At 51.5% G+C, this 17,147-nt stretch overlaps 1 protein-coding gene across 1 annotated transcript in view; it reads left to right on the forward strand.

Moving 5' to 3' along the window:
- LOC142930934 (uncharacterized) overlaps window positions 1-2,869 on the forward strand; it is an 11,412-nt gene extending 8,543 nt beyond the window's left edge. The window contains exon 2 of the mRNA XM_076074124.1: window positions 1-2,869. This exon is cut by the window's left edge and continues 30 nt beyond it. Within this exon, the coding sequence (XP_075930239.1) occupies window positions 1-927 (927 nt within the window). The 3' untranslated portion in view covers window positions 928-2,869.
- Window positions 2,870-17,147: the final 14,278 nt, after the last annotated feature.

Raw genomic sequence — 17,147 nt, forward strand, 5'->3', positions numbered from 1 at the left:
CGCAAATACAGAGATACCCACACAGACACACACAGACACACACAGACACACAGATACACACACAGACACACACAGATACGCACAGACACACACAGATACACACAGACAGAGATACCCACACAGACACACACAGACACACACAGACGGAGATACCTCACACAGACACACACACACAGATACACACACAGATACACACAGACAGAGATACCCACACAGATACACACACACACACAGATACACACAAAGATACACACACACACAGATACCAACACACAGATACACAGACACATACACAGATACACATACACACACAGATACACAGACACACACACAGACACAGATACAGACACAGATACACACAAACACAGATACACAGATACACAGACACACAGATACACACACAGACACACAGACGGAGATACCTCACACAGACACACACACACAGATACACACAGACAGAGATACCCACACAGATACACACACACACAGATACACACAAAGATACACACACACACAGATACCAACACACAGATACACACACACAGATACACACACAGATACACACAGACAGAGATACCCACACAGATACACACACAGATACACACAAAGATACACACACACACACATATACCAACACACAGATACACACACACAGATACACAGACACATACACAGATACACATACACACACAGATACACAGACACACACACAGACACAGATACAGACACAGATACACACAGACACAGATACACAGATACACATACAGACACAGATACAGACACAGACACACACACAGACACAGATACACACAAACACAGATACACAGATACACAGACACACACACAGACACAGATACACACAAACACAGATACACAGATACACACACACACGTGCGCATTCACATTCTGCGGCCACTGCGTTCGTAGCACGTGAACAACAGCAGCGGGGCTTGACAACGTCGACGGTTCTGTTTGTTGCTGGCCGCTCGATTGTTTCGGCCCGTTGCTTCTTTTTTGTTTGCTCAGCGAGTGCGCGTTTAAAACGAAGGGATATCGTTCAGCGGCTTAGTTAACACTTAAAAGCATCGAAAGTGCAATCATCACATCATCATCACCACCAGTAGCGCTAGGGCTAAGAGTCTCTAGGTGAGCTGCTGCTCAACTCACGTGGTCTCAAGACGGTCCTGCCGGCAGCTACTACCATCACCACCACCACCATCACCACCATCACCATCATCACCACCAGTAGCGCTAGGGCTAAGAGTCTCTAGGTGAGCTGGTGCTCAACTCACGTGGCCTCAAGACGGTCCTGCCGGCAGCTACTACCATCACCACCACCACCATCACCACTATCATCACCACCAGTAGCGCTAGGGCTAAGAGTCTCTAGGTGAGCTGGTGCTCAACTCACGCAGTCTTAAGACGGTCCTGCAGGCAGCTACTACCATCACCACCATCACCACAATCACCATCACCACCATCACCACCAGTAGCGCTAGGGCTAAGAGTCTCTAGGTGAGTTGCTGCTCAACTCACGCAGTCTTAAGACGGTCCTGCAGGCAGCTACTACCATCACCACCATCACCACCATCACCATCATCACCATCATCACCACCAGTAGCGCTAGGGTTACGAGTCTCTAGGTGAGCTGGTGCTCAACTCACGTGGTCTCAAGACGGTCCTGCAGGCAGCTACTACCATCACCACCATCACCATCATCACCACCATCATCACCACCAGTAACGCTAAGGTTACGAGTCTCTAGGTGAGTTGGTGCTCAACTCACGTGGTCTCAAGACGGTCCTGCCAACGGCGTGTGACTGCTTTAACTCCCCCCCCCCCGCCTCACATCGTTGATGATTTGACAACAACAACAACGACAACAAAATTAAACCGCCGATTAATTAACGAATTCGTGAATTAATTTGCGCGAGATGGCGAGCGACTCGAGCAGAGGGGCTCGCGTGGGAAGTGGTGGAGGCTGCCCCGTTGCGAGTCGTGCGAGAAGCTCCCCTGCCGAGTGGGGGGCTGTGGCCCCCCTCAATAGAGAAGCGCAGCAAGAGCACGACCACCACCACCACCACCGGCACCACCACCACCACCACCACCGCCGTCATCGCGACTCAGCACCCACACGGCGCTCCAGAAGTTCATTCTCCATTGCCAGCATCCTGGGTCTGGTGGACACAGACGAGGTGGAGGAGGTGGAGGAGGGGGAGAGGAGGAGGAGGGGGGGGCGACCCCCCTCAATTGTGAGCACGGGGACACCGCAGGGCGGGGGGGGAGGAGAGCGGCCCCCATCACCTCGTCCACCTCCTCCTCCTCTTCCTCCTCCACCTCCTCCTCCTGCTGCTGCTGCTTCATCCCGGAGAGATGCAGGTGAGGGACGCTGAGAGGAGTAAGAGATAAAGTGGAGGAGGTGATGATGATGTGGAGGAGGTGATGATGATGTGGAGGAGGTGATGATGAAGTGGAGGAGGTGATGATGAAGTGGAGGAGGTGATGTAGAAGTGGAGGAGGTGATGTGGAAGTGGAGGAGGTGTTGATGAATTGGAGGAGATGATGAAGTGGAGGAGGTGATGATGAAGTGGAGGAGGAGGTGATGATGAAGTGGAGGAGGAGGTGATGATGAAGTGGAGGAGGAGGTGATAATGAAGTGGATGAGAGGTGATGATGCAGTGGATGAGGAGGTGATGATGCAGTGGGCTAGGACAGGACGACGTCTCTGGGAGCCAAGGGAGGGAACCCCCCGAGAGGACGTCCGTCGTGAAGATGGAACAGTGGGATGAGCGCTCTGGCACTGGTTCGGTGTTCCACCTGCTGCTGATAATGGTGATGCTGCTGCTGATGGTGATGCTGAGAATTATGATGCTGCTGCTTATGCTGATAATTATGATGCTGCTGCTGCCGACGATGAGAATCATGCTGAGAATGATGATGCTGCTGATGATGCTTAGAATGATGCTGCTGATGATGCTCCTGATGATGATGCTCCTGATGATGATGCTGATAATCATGAGTTTCCAGTAGAGCCGTCTTCCTTCACCCCGGCACTATCATTCATTCTTCACCCCTCACATTATAGACAGCTTTGGTGCAATCAACAAAAGTCAATTAAATATCTCTCTGAGCTTTGGCTCGCCCGTTCACTCAACATTCTGCTCGTAGAAGGGGCATCACGGTCTGCTTCCTTTCCGCTCACAGATGCCACGCTTCCTTTGCCACTTGTCGATTTCGCTTATTCAATCCTCTGCCCACGAACACTCTCTGACGCAGCGTCGTCTTAGTCAGGTGACACATTTGAGACTCAAATGTTCGATGCGATTCACGTTCTGCCGTTGCCCCAGGTGTTTCTGGAAGAGCGATGGCTACGGATTCCCTCCCCCCCCACCCCCCCCAGATCTCCTGGCATACATCCCGTGTCGTTAATTGCATTTTCTAGTTCCGTCACTTCATTCGGAAAGATTCGAGCTCATTAGTCATTCGCCACGCGTACTTGTTTTGGAACTTATTTCGCAGCGTGCGTAGCCAACCGCGCTAATCACGCAGTGCGGAATATCTCGATTTCTACGGGGATGTTATGCTCCATCGCGCCCTGTCGCCCTGCCGTCTTTCCTGTCCCTGACAGCGCCTACGAATTAGCTTTTTTTTTTTAAACCGCGCTTTTGAATTTTGCTGACATTTTACGTCCTCTGTGACCACCTCCCGCGTGGAGATGGAGCCGGGAGAGATTTAGAGAGGTGGGTGGAGTGCCGAATTACTGCCCCCGTGTTTATTGTTGATGCTGCTCCTCGCAAAACGTTGCCCGGGGCCTCCACGTTGGTGGGATGAGATGAGGGCCAATTAGTTTGCGAGTTCACATTAACGGGATTACATGTCGCTATGTCCACGGGCTCTTTGTGTGTAAGATGCAAAAACATTCTAGCAACCCACCAACTCACTCGATCCACTAATTCACCCACCCAACCACCCACTCACCCACCCACCCACCCACGCACCCATCCAGCCACCCACCCACCCACCCACTCACTCGACCACCTTATTCACCCACCCAACCACTCACTCAGCCACGCACGCACCCACTCACTCACTCACCTACACATTCACTCACCCACTCACCCACCCAACCACCCACCCACCCACTCGTCCACCCACTCACCAAGTCACTCACTCACTCATCCACTCATCACACATACTCTCATGTCCTCTATTTACTCGGGAAAAGTTCGCCGATTCCCAAGACTCGTCTTCGGTAAGGTCCTGCCACGTTGAAATGTTTGTCCAGGAATTCAATTCACGAGTTTGTGTTTTATATTTTTTAGCTTTGCCCATTTGCGAAGCGCAATTCTCAATGGCACATAACGTCAAGCGGCCAGCAACAGTCAGCACTGTCTAAAAGTGTAACACGTTTTCCTGAATTGGGCAAGGTTCAGAATCAGAATCTTTAGTTATCTCAGGAGCAATCCGATGACCAATGAAGTTCTTTTCACGGGTATCCAGTAGAAAGTCACAACAACAAACAACAACAACAACAATTGTTTGGTATAAGAACGAGGGAAAGAGACAATGGGAAGGGAATTCCAAAGTGGAGTGGTGCACGGGAAGCAGCAGAAGGTGAAGCCTTGTGACCTGCAGTGTGGTGGGTGGCTGAGGGCGTAACTCACCCACCCACACATCCACACATCCACTCACCCATTCACCCACTCACCCACCAACTCACTCACCCACCCACACATTCACTCACCCAGTAACACACTCACTCACCCACCAACTCACTCCCGCACACACTAGCTCATTAACCCTCTCACCCACCACCTTACTCCCTCACCCACCCACACATTCACTCACCCATTAACACACTCACCCACCCACCAACTCACTCACCCACACATTCACTCACCCACCAACTCACTCCCTCACCCACCCACCAACTCACTCACCCACCCACACATCCACTCACCCATTCACCCACTCACCCACCAACTCACTCACCCACCCACACATTCACTCACCCAGTAGCACACTCACTCACCCACCAACTCACTCCCGCACACACTAGCTCATTAACCCTCTCACCCACCACCTTACTCCCTCACCCACCCACACATTCACTCACCCAGTAACACACTCACCCACCCACCAACTCACTCACCCACACATTCACTCACCCACCAACTCACTCCCTCACCCACCCACCAACTCACTCACCCACCCACACATCCACTCACCCATTCACCCACTCACCCACCACCTTACTCCCTCACCCACCCACACAACCACTCACCCATTACCCACCAACTCACTCCCGCACACACTAGCTCATTAATGGGTGAGTTGATGTGTGGGTGGGTGAGTGAGTTGGTGGGTGAGTGGGTGAATGGGTGAGTGTATGTGTGGATGGGTGGGTGGGTGAGGGAGTAAGGTGGTGGGTGAGAGGGTTAATGAGCAAGTGTGTGCCGGGGAGCGAGTTGGTGGGTGAGTGAGTGTGTTACTGGGTGAGTGGATGTGTGGGTGGGTGAGTGAGATGGTGGGTGAGTGTGTTACTGGGTGAGTGAATGTGTGGGTGGGTGAGTGAGTTGGTGGGTGAGTGGGTGAATGAGCTAGTGTGCGGGGGAGCGAGTTGGTGGGTGAGTTAGTGTGTGAATGGGTGAGTGGATGTGTGGGTGGGTGAGTGAGTTGGTGGGTGAGTGGGTGAATGAGCTAGTGTGTGGGTTGGGTGAGTTGGTGGCTGAGTGGGTGAATGCTTGAGTGGGTGAATGAGTGTGTATGGGAGTGAGTTGGTGGGTGAGTTAGTGTGTGAATGGGTGAGTGGATGTGTGGGTGGGTGAGTGAGTTGGTGGGTAAGTGGGTGAATGAGCTAGTGTGTGGGTTGGGTGAGTTGGTGGCTGAGTGGGTGAATGCTTGAGTGGGTGAATGAGTGTGTATGGGAGTGAGTTGGTGGGTGATTGAGTTGGTGAATGGGTGAGTGGGTGATTGAGTGTGTATGGGAGTGAGTTGGTGGGTGATTGAGTGGGTGAATGGGTGAGTGCGTGTGAGTGAGTTGTGATGCGAACTCGGGTGGTCATCATCACAGCAGGGGCCTCTTGGCTGGGCCATCGAACACAGACGGCGGTCACCGCATCGCGTGGCGCTTTCCGACGGGATTCTGCGGCCGTCTGGAACGCTCTTCCTTCCGACATTAGGAAGCGACTGGGAGCTGTGCACTTTTAAATCATCGAGTGTGACGAACTAATTTCTCTAGAACTGTTTTTTTGTCCTTACCCCGACACTTCCGATTAGCACGGGTTGGCTACGTTGGGTTCGCGAAAGAAGTTAAACACACATCTACATATATTAAATATGTTCAGCATACATTGCATACAACACACCCAAACTCACCGTGAAATTCACCCTGCGCGCGAAACCAACTCACCCACCCACACCCGCATACATCCGTGAAATAAGTTCAACACACACACATGATAGAAGTTCAACACACACACATTAAAGAAATTCAACGCACACACATGATAGAAGTTCAACACGCACACATGAAGAATGTCAACACATGTTACATGACAGAAGTTCAACACACACACATGACAGAAGTTCAACACGCACACATGAAGAATGTCAACACACACACATTAAAGAAATTGAACACACACACATGAAGAATGTCAACACACACACATGAAGAATATCAACACATGTTACAAGACAGAAGTTCAACACACATGTTACATGTTACATGTTGTTAGGCGCTCGCCTAACAACCGCGCATGTTACCGCCCAGACCGCCACGAGGCGCCAGACACTGAACGCGCGCGCGGCCGCCGGTCGGAGGTGGCCCCGTCCAGAGTGGGGGGGCCGGGGGGGCCGGGGGGGCCGTGGGGGCCCCCCCCGGGAGAGAAGGAGAGCTGGTACCGCAGCCGGAGACCCCGCACGTCCTTCAAGAAGTCGCAGGTGCTCGTGCCCGTGTGCCCGTGTGCCCTCGTGCGTGCTTGCGCGTAAAAAAACCCATCGCCGCTGGGGAGACAAAGGCGGCCGGGCGTGGTGCTGGCCAGCCACCCACTCGTGTGCCGTGCCGGCCTTCATTGGTGCTGCTCGATAACAGCACTTGCCCTTACAGTCTGTTGAGGCTGCACGGGGGATCTTTGTCTTTGCGTGTCTCTGTGTTTCTGTGTGACGGTGTCTGTGTGTGTATGTGTGTGTGTGACTGTGTCTCTGTGTGTGTCTCTGTTTGTGTGTGTGACCGGCTCCAGTTTAACAGCAGAGGTCTCACTCCGAATCAGTCGAGCGGCAATATCTTTTCATCGGATGCGTAACGCTGTGTGGAAGCTACCTGGTCTATCGCTCCGCACTAAGCTTCGGGTCTTCTCGGCCACGGTCATTCCCTCCCTTCTCTACGCTTGCGAAACGTGGACCCCCCTAATGGAACATCTTCGCCGGTTAGAAACATTTAGGCTGGCCTGCCTACGATCCATCCTGGGTTTAACCAGACTGGATTGTGTGAGGAGCTCACAAATCCTTGAAAGATCTGGGCAGGGTCCCATCGGTGAGCTCCTCCGGCAGGCAAGGCTGCGATGGCTGGGTCATGTAGCCCGCATGCCCAGCCACCGCATGCCGAAACAGCTTTTGTTTGGCCGGATTGAGGGGGCTAAGCGGGCGCGGCACGGGCTAGAGAAGAGATGGAGTGATGTGGTACAGGAGGACGTGGAGCTGAGTGGACTTGCCGATGACTGGTACCAGCGGTGTCAAGATCGGCCTCTGTGGAGGAGGCTCGTGAAGGATGCTACTGGGCAGTTGGAGGCAGTCACCCTCCAACAACAACGGAGGGCGGAGGAGCGACGCTCACAACAACGAGCGGAGCGCCGGGTGGCTAAAGCACAGCAGGTTGGCACAGTAGGGGGCACAGGTGGTGCATCAGCCAGTCATCTCAGTCAGTCGACCCGTGGCACCTGGGTCTGCCCAGTGACCTCCTGCCAGCGGGCGTTCGACACTTCACGTGGCCTCACGGTGCACATAGCCTGGCACAAGCGTCGTGGTGACGTCACCGCCACTTAGTGGCGAATGGCGGTTGTTGTTGTTGTTGTTGTGTGTGACTGTGTGTGTGTGTGACTGTGTGTGTGTGTGACTGTGTGCTCGCTAACAGCACTTGCCCCTACAGTCTGTTAAGGCTATAAGGGGGATCTTTGTGTGACTGTGTGTGTGTGTGACGTGTGTGTGACGTGTGTGTGTGTCAGCAGCTGTTGCTGCTGGAGCACGTGTTCCGTGCCGCTCCCTACCCGGGAATCGAACTCGCGCAGAGCCTCTCACACAGAGTCGGAGTGGACGAGGATCGCGTGCTGGTGAGACACGGAGACACAGAGACACGGAGACAGAGACACGGAGACACAGAGACAGGGAGACGCGGAGACACGGAAACACAGAGACAGGGAGACACGGAGACACAGAGACACGGAGACACGGGAACCAGGAGACACGGAGACAGAGACATGGGAACACAGAGACACGGCAGCATAGATACAGAGACACGGGAACACGGGGACGCAGAGACAGGGAGACAGACACACGGAAACACGGGAACACAGAGACACGGAGACAGAGACACGGGGACACAGAGACACGGGGACACAGAGACACGGAGACAGAGACACGGGGACACAGAGACACGGAGACAGAGACACGGGAACCAGGAGACACGGAGACAGAGACACGGGAACACAGAGACACGGCAGCATAGATACAGAGACACGGGGACACGGGGACGCAGAGACAGGGAGACAGACACACGGAAACACGGGAACACAGAGACACGGAGACAGAGACACGGGGACACGGATACACGGAGACAGAGACACGGGGACACAGAGACACGGAGACAGAGACACGGGAACACGGAGACAAGGGAACATAGATACAGAGACACGGATACACGGAGACGCAGAGACAGAGACACGGGAACACGGAGACACTGCAACATAGAGACGGGGACACACAGACACAGAGACACGGGAACACAGAGACACGGAGACAGAGACACGGGAACACAGAGACACGGAGACACGGGGACACGGAAACACGGGAACATAGAGACAGAGACACGGGAACACGAGGACGCAGAGACAGAGACACAGAGACACGGGGACACACAGACATAGAGACGGAGACACGGGGACACAAAGACACAGAGACAGAGACACGGGAACACAGAGACACAGACACGGATACAAAGACACGGAGACACGGCACCATAGAGACACGTGTCTGTGCTTTGTCTCTCTCTCATATTTAATTGTACCTGATGACGGTTGCTTGTGTTGCAATCGAAACGTCGTATTCTATTATTTAATTTATTTTCTTTCTACGTGAATTTACCGAAAAAAACAAAGCGTAATTCCTGCAGTCACGAAAGCTTCAAATCAAAGTTGAACACAGTGGGACACAGTGGGATACAGAGGGACGCTAACACGACTGATGCTGCTGATGATGAGAGTCTGAGTGCTTATCTCGACTGCAGGAGCAATCCGATGAGCAAGGAAGCTCTTTTTCACAAATGTCCAGTCGTGAAGATATTGGTGATGCTGTTGATGATGATGCTGCTGATGTTTTCTGATGATGCTGCTAATGATGATGATGATGTTGCTGATGCTGCTGATGACGATGATGTTGCTGATGATGCTGCGTGTTCCCATCAGGTTTGGTTTCAGAACCGCAGGGCGCGCATGCGCCGTGCGTACCGCGAATCGCAGCTCCGCGCGGTGGCGACGGCTCTCGCTGGGGGGTCCGCCCCCACCCCGTGACTCACTCACTCACCTGTACACTCACCTGTACACTCACTCACCTGTACACTCACCTGTACACTCACTCACCTGTACACTCACCTGTACACTCACCTGTACACTGACTCACCTGTACACTCACCTGTACACTGACTCACATGTACACTGACTCACCTGTACACTCACCTGTACACTCACTCACCTGTACACTCACCTGTACACTCACTCACCTGTACACTCACCTGTACACTCACCTGTACACTGACTCACCTGTACACTCACCTGTACACTGACTCACATGTACACTGACTCACCTGTACACTCACCTGTACACTCACTCACCTGTACACTCACCTGTACACTCACTCACCTGTACACTCACCTGTACACTCACCTGTACACTGACTCACCTGTACACTCACCTGTACACTGACTCACATGTACACTGACTCACCTGTACACTCACCTGTACACTCATTCACCTGTACACTCACCTGTACACTCACTCACCTGTACACTCACTCACCTGTACACTCACCTGTACATGTACACTCACCTGTACATTCACCTGTACACTGACTCACATGTACACTCACCTATACACTCACTCACCTGTACACTCACTCACCCACTGACATGTACATTCATTCACATGTATACTCACCTGTACACTCACTCACATGTATACTCACCTGTACACTCACCTTTACACTCACCTGTACACTGACTCACATGTACACTCACCTATACACTCACTCACATGTACACTCACTCACCCACTGACATGTACATTCATTCAGATGTATACTCACCTGTACACTCACTCACATGTACACTCACCTGTACACCTGTACACCCACCCACATACCTGTAGACTCACGTGTACACTCACTCACATTTACACTCAACGACCCACTCACCCACCTACTTACCTCTACACTCACGTGTACACTCACTCACATGTACACTCACTTACCCACTCACCCGTACACTCCCCTGTACACTCACTCACATGTACACTCACCTACCCACTCACCTACCTACTTACAACTACACTAACCTGTACACTCACTCACTCACATGTACACTCACCTACCTACTTACCTACCTACTTACCTCTACACTAACCTGTACACTCACTTACTCACATGTACACTCACCTACCTACTTACCTGTACACTCACCTGTACACTCACTCACATGTACACTCACCTACCCACTTACCTGTACACTCACCTGTACACTCGCTCACATCACATGCACACTTTCTTACCCACTCACCAACCTACCTACCTGTACACTCACCTAAACACTCACTCACCCACTGAAATGTACACTCACTCACATGTACACTCACGAACATGGACACTCACCTGCATAACGACGATTTCCCGTATAGCCTGTAACAGACTGTTGGGGCAAGTGCTGTTGGCGAGTAGCACCTATGAAGGCCGGCACGGCACACGAGGGGGTGGGTGGCCGGCACCACGCCCGGCCGCCAACTCACTCATTCACCTACTCACCCACACATTCACCAATCACCTATTCACCCCCCACTAATCTGTCCACTAGCCTACTCATCTGTACACATATACTCACTCACAAACTCACCTTACTCGTCGGTGCGACTCACCTGTAATGCTCACCTGTAATATTTCACACACAGACTCACCCTAGGGGCCGTCCATAAATGACGTCACGCACCTGGGGGGGGGAGGGGTCAGACATTTGTAACGATGTGTGATGAGGGGGGGGGTGGGGGGGATAAATGTGACGTCACATCAAAATGCGCAACTTTAAATAAATATAGACAACACGTTCTACTTAATTAAATATAATTTTTAATAAATGTTTTCTCCTACGACATCAGAGTGCAGCGCCACATTAAAGTCGTACTACAATGCCAATAGTTTAAAGCGATTTGAAGCATGTTTTATTTTTTGGGGGGGGGGGGGGGGGAGCAGAGCTTTGTGACGTCATATTTGAGGGGGGGGGGTCTGACTTTTTGTGACGCCGTGTGACGAGGAGGGGGGGGGTCAAAAATCGATTCACACGCGATTGTAAAATGTAAAATATATATTGTGCACGGGCGTTTGACGTCGCCAGGAGATGGAGCTTAGTAGCGCGCGCTTCTAGACGGTTAAGATAGTTACCGTATACAGGGACTCCTCTACTTACGAACACTCGACTTACGAACTTTCAGAGATACGAACAAACCTGTTCGGACCTAGAGTCGTGAGTTCAACCGCCCCGCGCAATAGATGGCGGTGGCGGCATCTACATCTGTAGAACACGAAGAACCGGTGGCATCTACATCTGTAGAACACGAAGAACCGGTGGCATCTACATCTAGATGAGAGTTTACAACTTTTAAAGCCATTCCCCGTGTTTAGTGTGCACGCCGTACAACGTGTTTGGAATCGACGGGAGTAAAGTTGGACATCGACTTACGAACCTAACTAAGCAGTGGAGTCCCTGTAGTCACTAAACAAAAGTGGTTGTTGTTGTTGTGTAATAAAGACTTCAGTTGTTTAACAGCGACCCATTTTACCGATATTGACTTCTGTATCGTTACGAGACCATCCGATGTGTCACACGTGTGTGTTGAACTTCTTTCGCACCGTACGTATCCACCCGCGCTAATCGGAGGTGCGCGCGGCTGGGGGTGGGGGGGGAAGACAACAAACTGAACACAAGAAGCAGTTCTAAAGAAATCAGTTTTCAATCTCGATTTCAACGTTCAGAGCTCTATTGGTCTTCCTTAATGATCGCCGTAAACGACTTCATTGGTAAGCGGCCGTGGTCGGAAACACGTCAGGCGTGGCGGGATAGCCTCGGGTCAACGAGGAGTGACGTTAAAAGCCACCACCTTCAGAGAACCACGCCGTAGCCACCTCCACCATTGCCATCTTGAGACTCCGTCACTGTGGATTGAAGTCCACGTGTCCAGTCGCCTGCAGCGCGCCGTGGCAGTTTCCATTTTTAATCTTTTGTTTTGAAGCTTTCGTGACTGCAGGAACCCATACTCTCTGGTTCTTTCGGTAAAGTCACGTAGGTGTAACATAAAATAAATCACGACGTTTCCGGCGCAACACAAGCGTACGTCATCAGGGTGAGAAAGCTGTGATTTGAGCAGCTCAGGTCCCACTGAGCCACGTAGTTCTTGTTGTTGTTGTTGCAGAAGCGACCTGGTGGCTATCACAAACGATAACGCGACGAAGTGGCTCGTCATGTGGGAATTGTTCAGCAGCCACTCCACTAAACGCGCGATGCCGATTTTAAATGTGGAGGGGAAAACCAAAACCAGAGTAATCCTGGAGAAAAATCCCCGCGACACCAGAGGAGGCAGGGGGGAGAGGGGAGAGAGAGAACGCGCAAATTCCAAATACACAAAAGGCGCCGGGTCTGGGATCAAAGCCCACGACCTCCTGTAGACCAGGCGAGGGAGTTAACATTCTCACCACCGCGGCGTCACCCCAGCTGAAAGTGCGCTGTGGGTGCGTGACTCACAATGGACGTTACAGATTTAACGACGTCATCCGTAAGAGAAAATTACGTGGGAATCTATGGCAGCCAAATGCTCTGCTAAACGCGCGATGTTGATTCTAAATGTGGAGGGTAAAACAACAAGAAGACGTGGCGAAAATCAACGCGACCACGGGGGGAGAGAGAGAGAGAGCACGCAAACTCCAAATATACAACAGGCGTCAGGTTCGAGATCAAAGCCCACGACCTCCTGTAGACCAAGCAAGGGAGTTAACATCTCGCCACTTAAGCGCCTAGTCCGTCCCTCCACGTAAAAATACAAGTTGACTCTTCGGTTCTTTCGGTAAAATCACGTAGAAAGAAAAATAAATTAAATAATAGAATCCGCCGTTTAGATTGCAACACAAGCAATCGTCATCAGGTAGAAAACAAACTTGGTGAACTTAGAAATATAATGCAATACAACACAGAGAGTCGGCTAACACAACAGTCAACACCCTACCTGGTTGATTACGTTCTGTGTCTATGTTCTGTGTCTCTCTCTCTGTGTGTCTCTGTGTTGTCTCTCTCTGCTTGTGCGTCTGTCCGTGTGTCTCTCTCTCTCTCTGTGTCTGTGTGTCTATGTTGTGTGTCTCTCTCTGTGTGTCTCTGTGTTGTCTCTCTCTGCTTGTGCGTCTGTCCGTGTGTCTCTCTCTCTGTGTCCGTGTGTCTATGTTGTGTGTATCTCTCTCTGTCTCTGTCTCTCTCTGTGTGTCTCTGTGTTGTCTCTCTCTGCTTGTGCATCTGTCCGTGTGTCTCTCTCTCTGTGTGTCTGTGTGTCTATGTTGTGTGTCTCTCTCTCTGTCTCTGTATGTGTCTCTCTCTGTGCGTCTGTGTTGTCTCTCTCTGCTTGTGCGTCTGTCCGTGTGTCTCTCTCTGTGTCTGTGTGTCTATGTTGTGTGTCTCTCTCTGTCTCTGTGTGTGTCTCTCTCTGTGTGTCTCTGTGTTGTCTCTCTCTGCTTGTGCGTCTGTCCGTGTGTCTCTCTCTGTGTGTCTGTGTGTCTATGTTGTGTGTCTCTCTCTGTCTCTGTATGTGTCTCTCTCTGTGCGTCTGTGTTGTCTCTCTCTGCTTGTGCGTCTGTCCGTGTGTCTCTCTCTGTGTCTGTGTGTCTATGTTGTGTGTCTCTCTCTCTGTCTCTGTGTGTCTCTCTCTCTCTGTCTCTGTGTTGTCTCTCTCTGCTTGTGCGTCTGTCCGTGTGTCTCTCTCTGTGTGTGTCTATGTTGTGTGTCTCTCTCTCTGTCTCTGTGTGTGTCTCTCTCTGTGTGTCTCTGTGTTGTCTCTCTCTGCTTGTGCGTCTGTCCGTGTGTCTCTCTGTGTGTCTGTGTGTCTATGTTGTGTGCCTCTCTCTGTGTGTCTCTGTGTTTCTCTCTCTGCTTATGCGTCTGTCCGTGTGTCTCCATGTCTGTGTTTTGTCTCTCTCTCAAACTTAGCAATATTTGGAAGAACGTTAATCAATCAGGTGAGGCGCTGACTGCTGTGTTAGCCGACTCTTTGTTGTGTTGTATTGCATTGTGTTTATAAGTTCACTAGCTTTGTTTTCTACCCGATGACGGTTGCTTGTGTTGCAATCGAAACGTCGGATTATATTATTTTACTTATTTTCTTTCTACGTGACTTTACCGAAAGAACCAAAGAGTAATCCCTGCAGTCACCAAAGCTTTAAATCAAGTTCAATACAAGTTAATTTACACATCCCCATCACCGACACGGCTTGCTGAGAGTGCATACTTTTCAACAGCATCGGTTTTCAAGCCACGCATAAAAATACTCTGCACCAGTTTCGACATTTGTTGTCTCATCAGCAGTGAGGCTTGCTTGAACCAACGCTGGTGATAGGCCAGATGTGTATAGGCAAGGGCCCTCTGTGTTAGATATGCGTTCTAGTTCTATGCAAAACACAATAGCAGATTAACATTAATACAAACAAAAAAATTCATGAGCGTCGCTGTGTAATATATAACAAAATGAAATTGCTTTTTTGTTTGTTTTACTCGCCACAAGGGTGGGAACTTCCACGGATTTCTCGAGGAAGTCCCCACGGATTTCTGTCAGAGATGGTGCAGGTGTTGGTGGAGAGGGGGCCCAGGGAGACCCCTTTGCCCAGAGAGGCCCCGATTATCCCTCATTAATTAACGCTCTAATTAAATGCCCGGCTTAGAGGGCAGATAGGGAGCTCCCAGAGGGAGCCCCCAGCCAGGTTCCGGCACCAGCGACGCGATTACGCGGAGCAATCATAACAAAGACAAAATATCCACCCCCCTCCACGTATAGCCTTAACAGACTGTTGGGGGCAAGTGCTGTTAAGCGATGTAGCACCGACGAAGGCCGGCACGGCACACGAGCGGGGCGGGTGGCAAGCACCACGCCCGGACGCCTTTGTCTCCCCCGGTGGCGATGTTTTCACGCACCGCACCAGGTACTCATTTGAGGCCGAGTGGACCTAGGGGGAGGCCCAGGACCGGTTCAAATAATCGCCACCGGTGGTGTTGGTTGCCGTGAGCGGGACTCGAACTCGGGTCGCCGGGTTCGGTGCGCAGCGTAGCGCTAACCGCTGCGCCACCGCTCGCCACATTCATAGCACGGCCGTCCAAGCACGTGTCCACCAACGCTGGCTCGAATCGTTAATATTCTCCGTTTTGCGTCTCTCTTGCGAGTTATTTTTTTCCGGGGTTTCGTTTCTCCGGCCACAAATATTCATCTCAGATCGGGATGCTAATTAGTTAAGATATATATTTTTTTCAATGTTTATTTTTTACCCAAAGTGCCCACAAATTCGGCGTCATAAACGAGAAAATATTTCCTGCCCAGGATGAGACAAACGACTGCCGCGACGCGCTTCGTGATCCATCCTCGCCAATGTCCCCCCCCCCTCCCTCTTGCCCAGTCATGAATTTATAACTAAATGTAATTGACTATGCTATAAGCCTACATACATATTTAGGTAAGGAGAAATAATACGCACTGTGCAGATCGTCTCTTTAGCCCTCTTTAGTGGGGGGCGCGCGGGAGGCGGGGGGGGTGGCGAGTTTTTACTAAAAAAAAAAATTTGAATGAACGAATCAGCTATGATCGAGCCACTGCTGGATGAAGGCCTCCCAAAGGCCCTCGCCATCCCGTGATGCAACACTCGATTTAGCATCTGCACACAAAAGCTGATTTCATCGCTCTGTCTCCACGGTGGCCGTGAATTCTCTGGCGGGTTCCCTCCACTGGTTCGCCACTCGGTCGCCAGTCTCGATCATCAACCTCGCCCGGACTGTCACGAACCACAACACCCAGATATTGCGAGGCACAAGCAAATATTCGAAAATGTGTGTGGAAAATAGCAGCTCCGTAGCCCTTCCAGAACCTCATTACAACGTACACTCTGCCAGAACCTCATTACAACGTACACTCTGCCAATCACTCAGGCACTCGATTAGCGCCTCCGATTAGCAGGGTTGGCTACTACGTACGGTGCGAAAGAAGTTCAACATGTATACAAAGATCCCCCGTATAGCCTTAACAGACTCTTGGGGAAAGTGCTGTTAGCGAGCACCTATGAACGCCGTCACGGCAAACGAGAGGGTGGGTGGCCAGCACCACGCTCGGCCGCGTTTGTCTCCCCAGTGGCAATGTTTTTACACACCGCACCAGGTACTCGTTTGAGGCTGAGTCGACCTAGGGGAGGCCCAGGACCGGTTCAGATAATCGTCACTGGTGTTGGCCGCGAGCGGGAATCGAACTCGGGTCGCCAGGTTCGTAGCGCAGCGCGCTAACCGCCGCACTACCGCTGATCACTACGTACGGCGCGAAAGAAGTTCAGCATACATACACACTCGCGACCACCTTGGCACGAATAAATCTATGAAACAATC

Source organism: Petromyzon marinus, chromosome 46 (assembly GCF_048934315.1).
Source record: "Petromyzon marinus isolate PM22_M1 ecotype Great Lakes invasive population chromosome 46, UKy_Petmar_22M1.pri1.0, whole genome shotgun sequence".
Classification (NCBI taxonomy): Eukaryota; Metazoa; Chordata; class Hyperoartia; order Petromyzontiformes; family Petromyzontidae; genus Petromyzon; species Petromyzon marinus.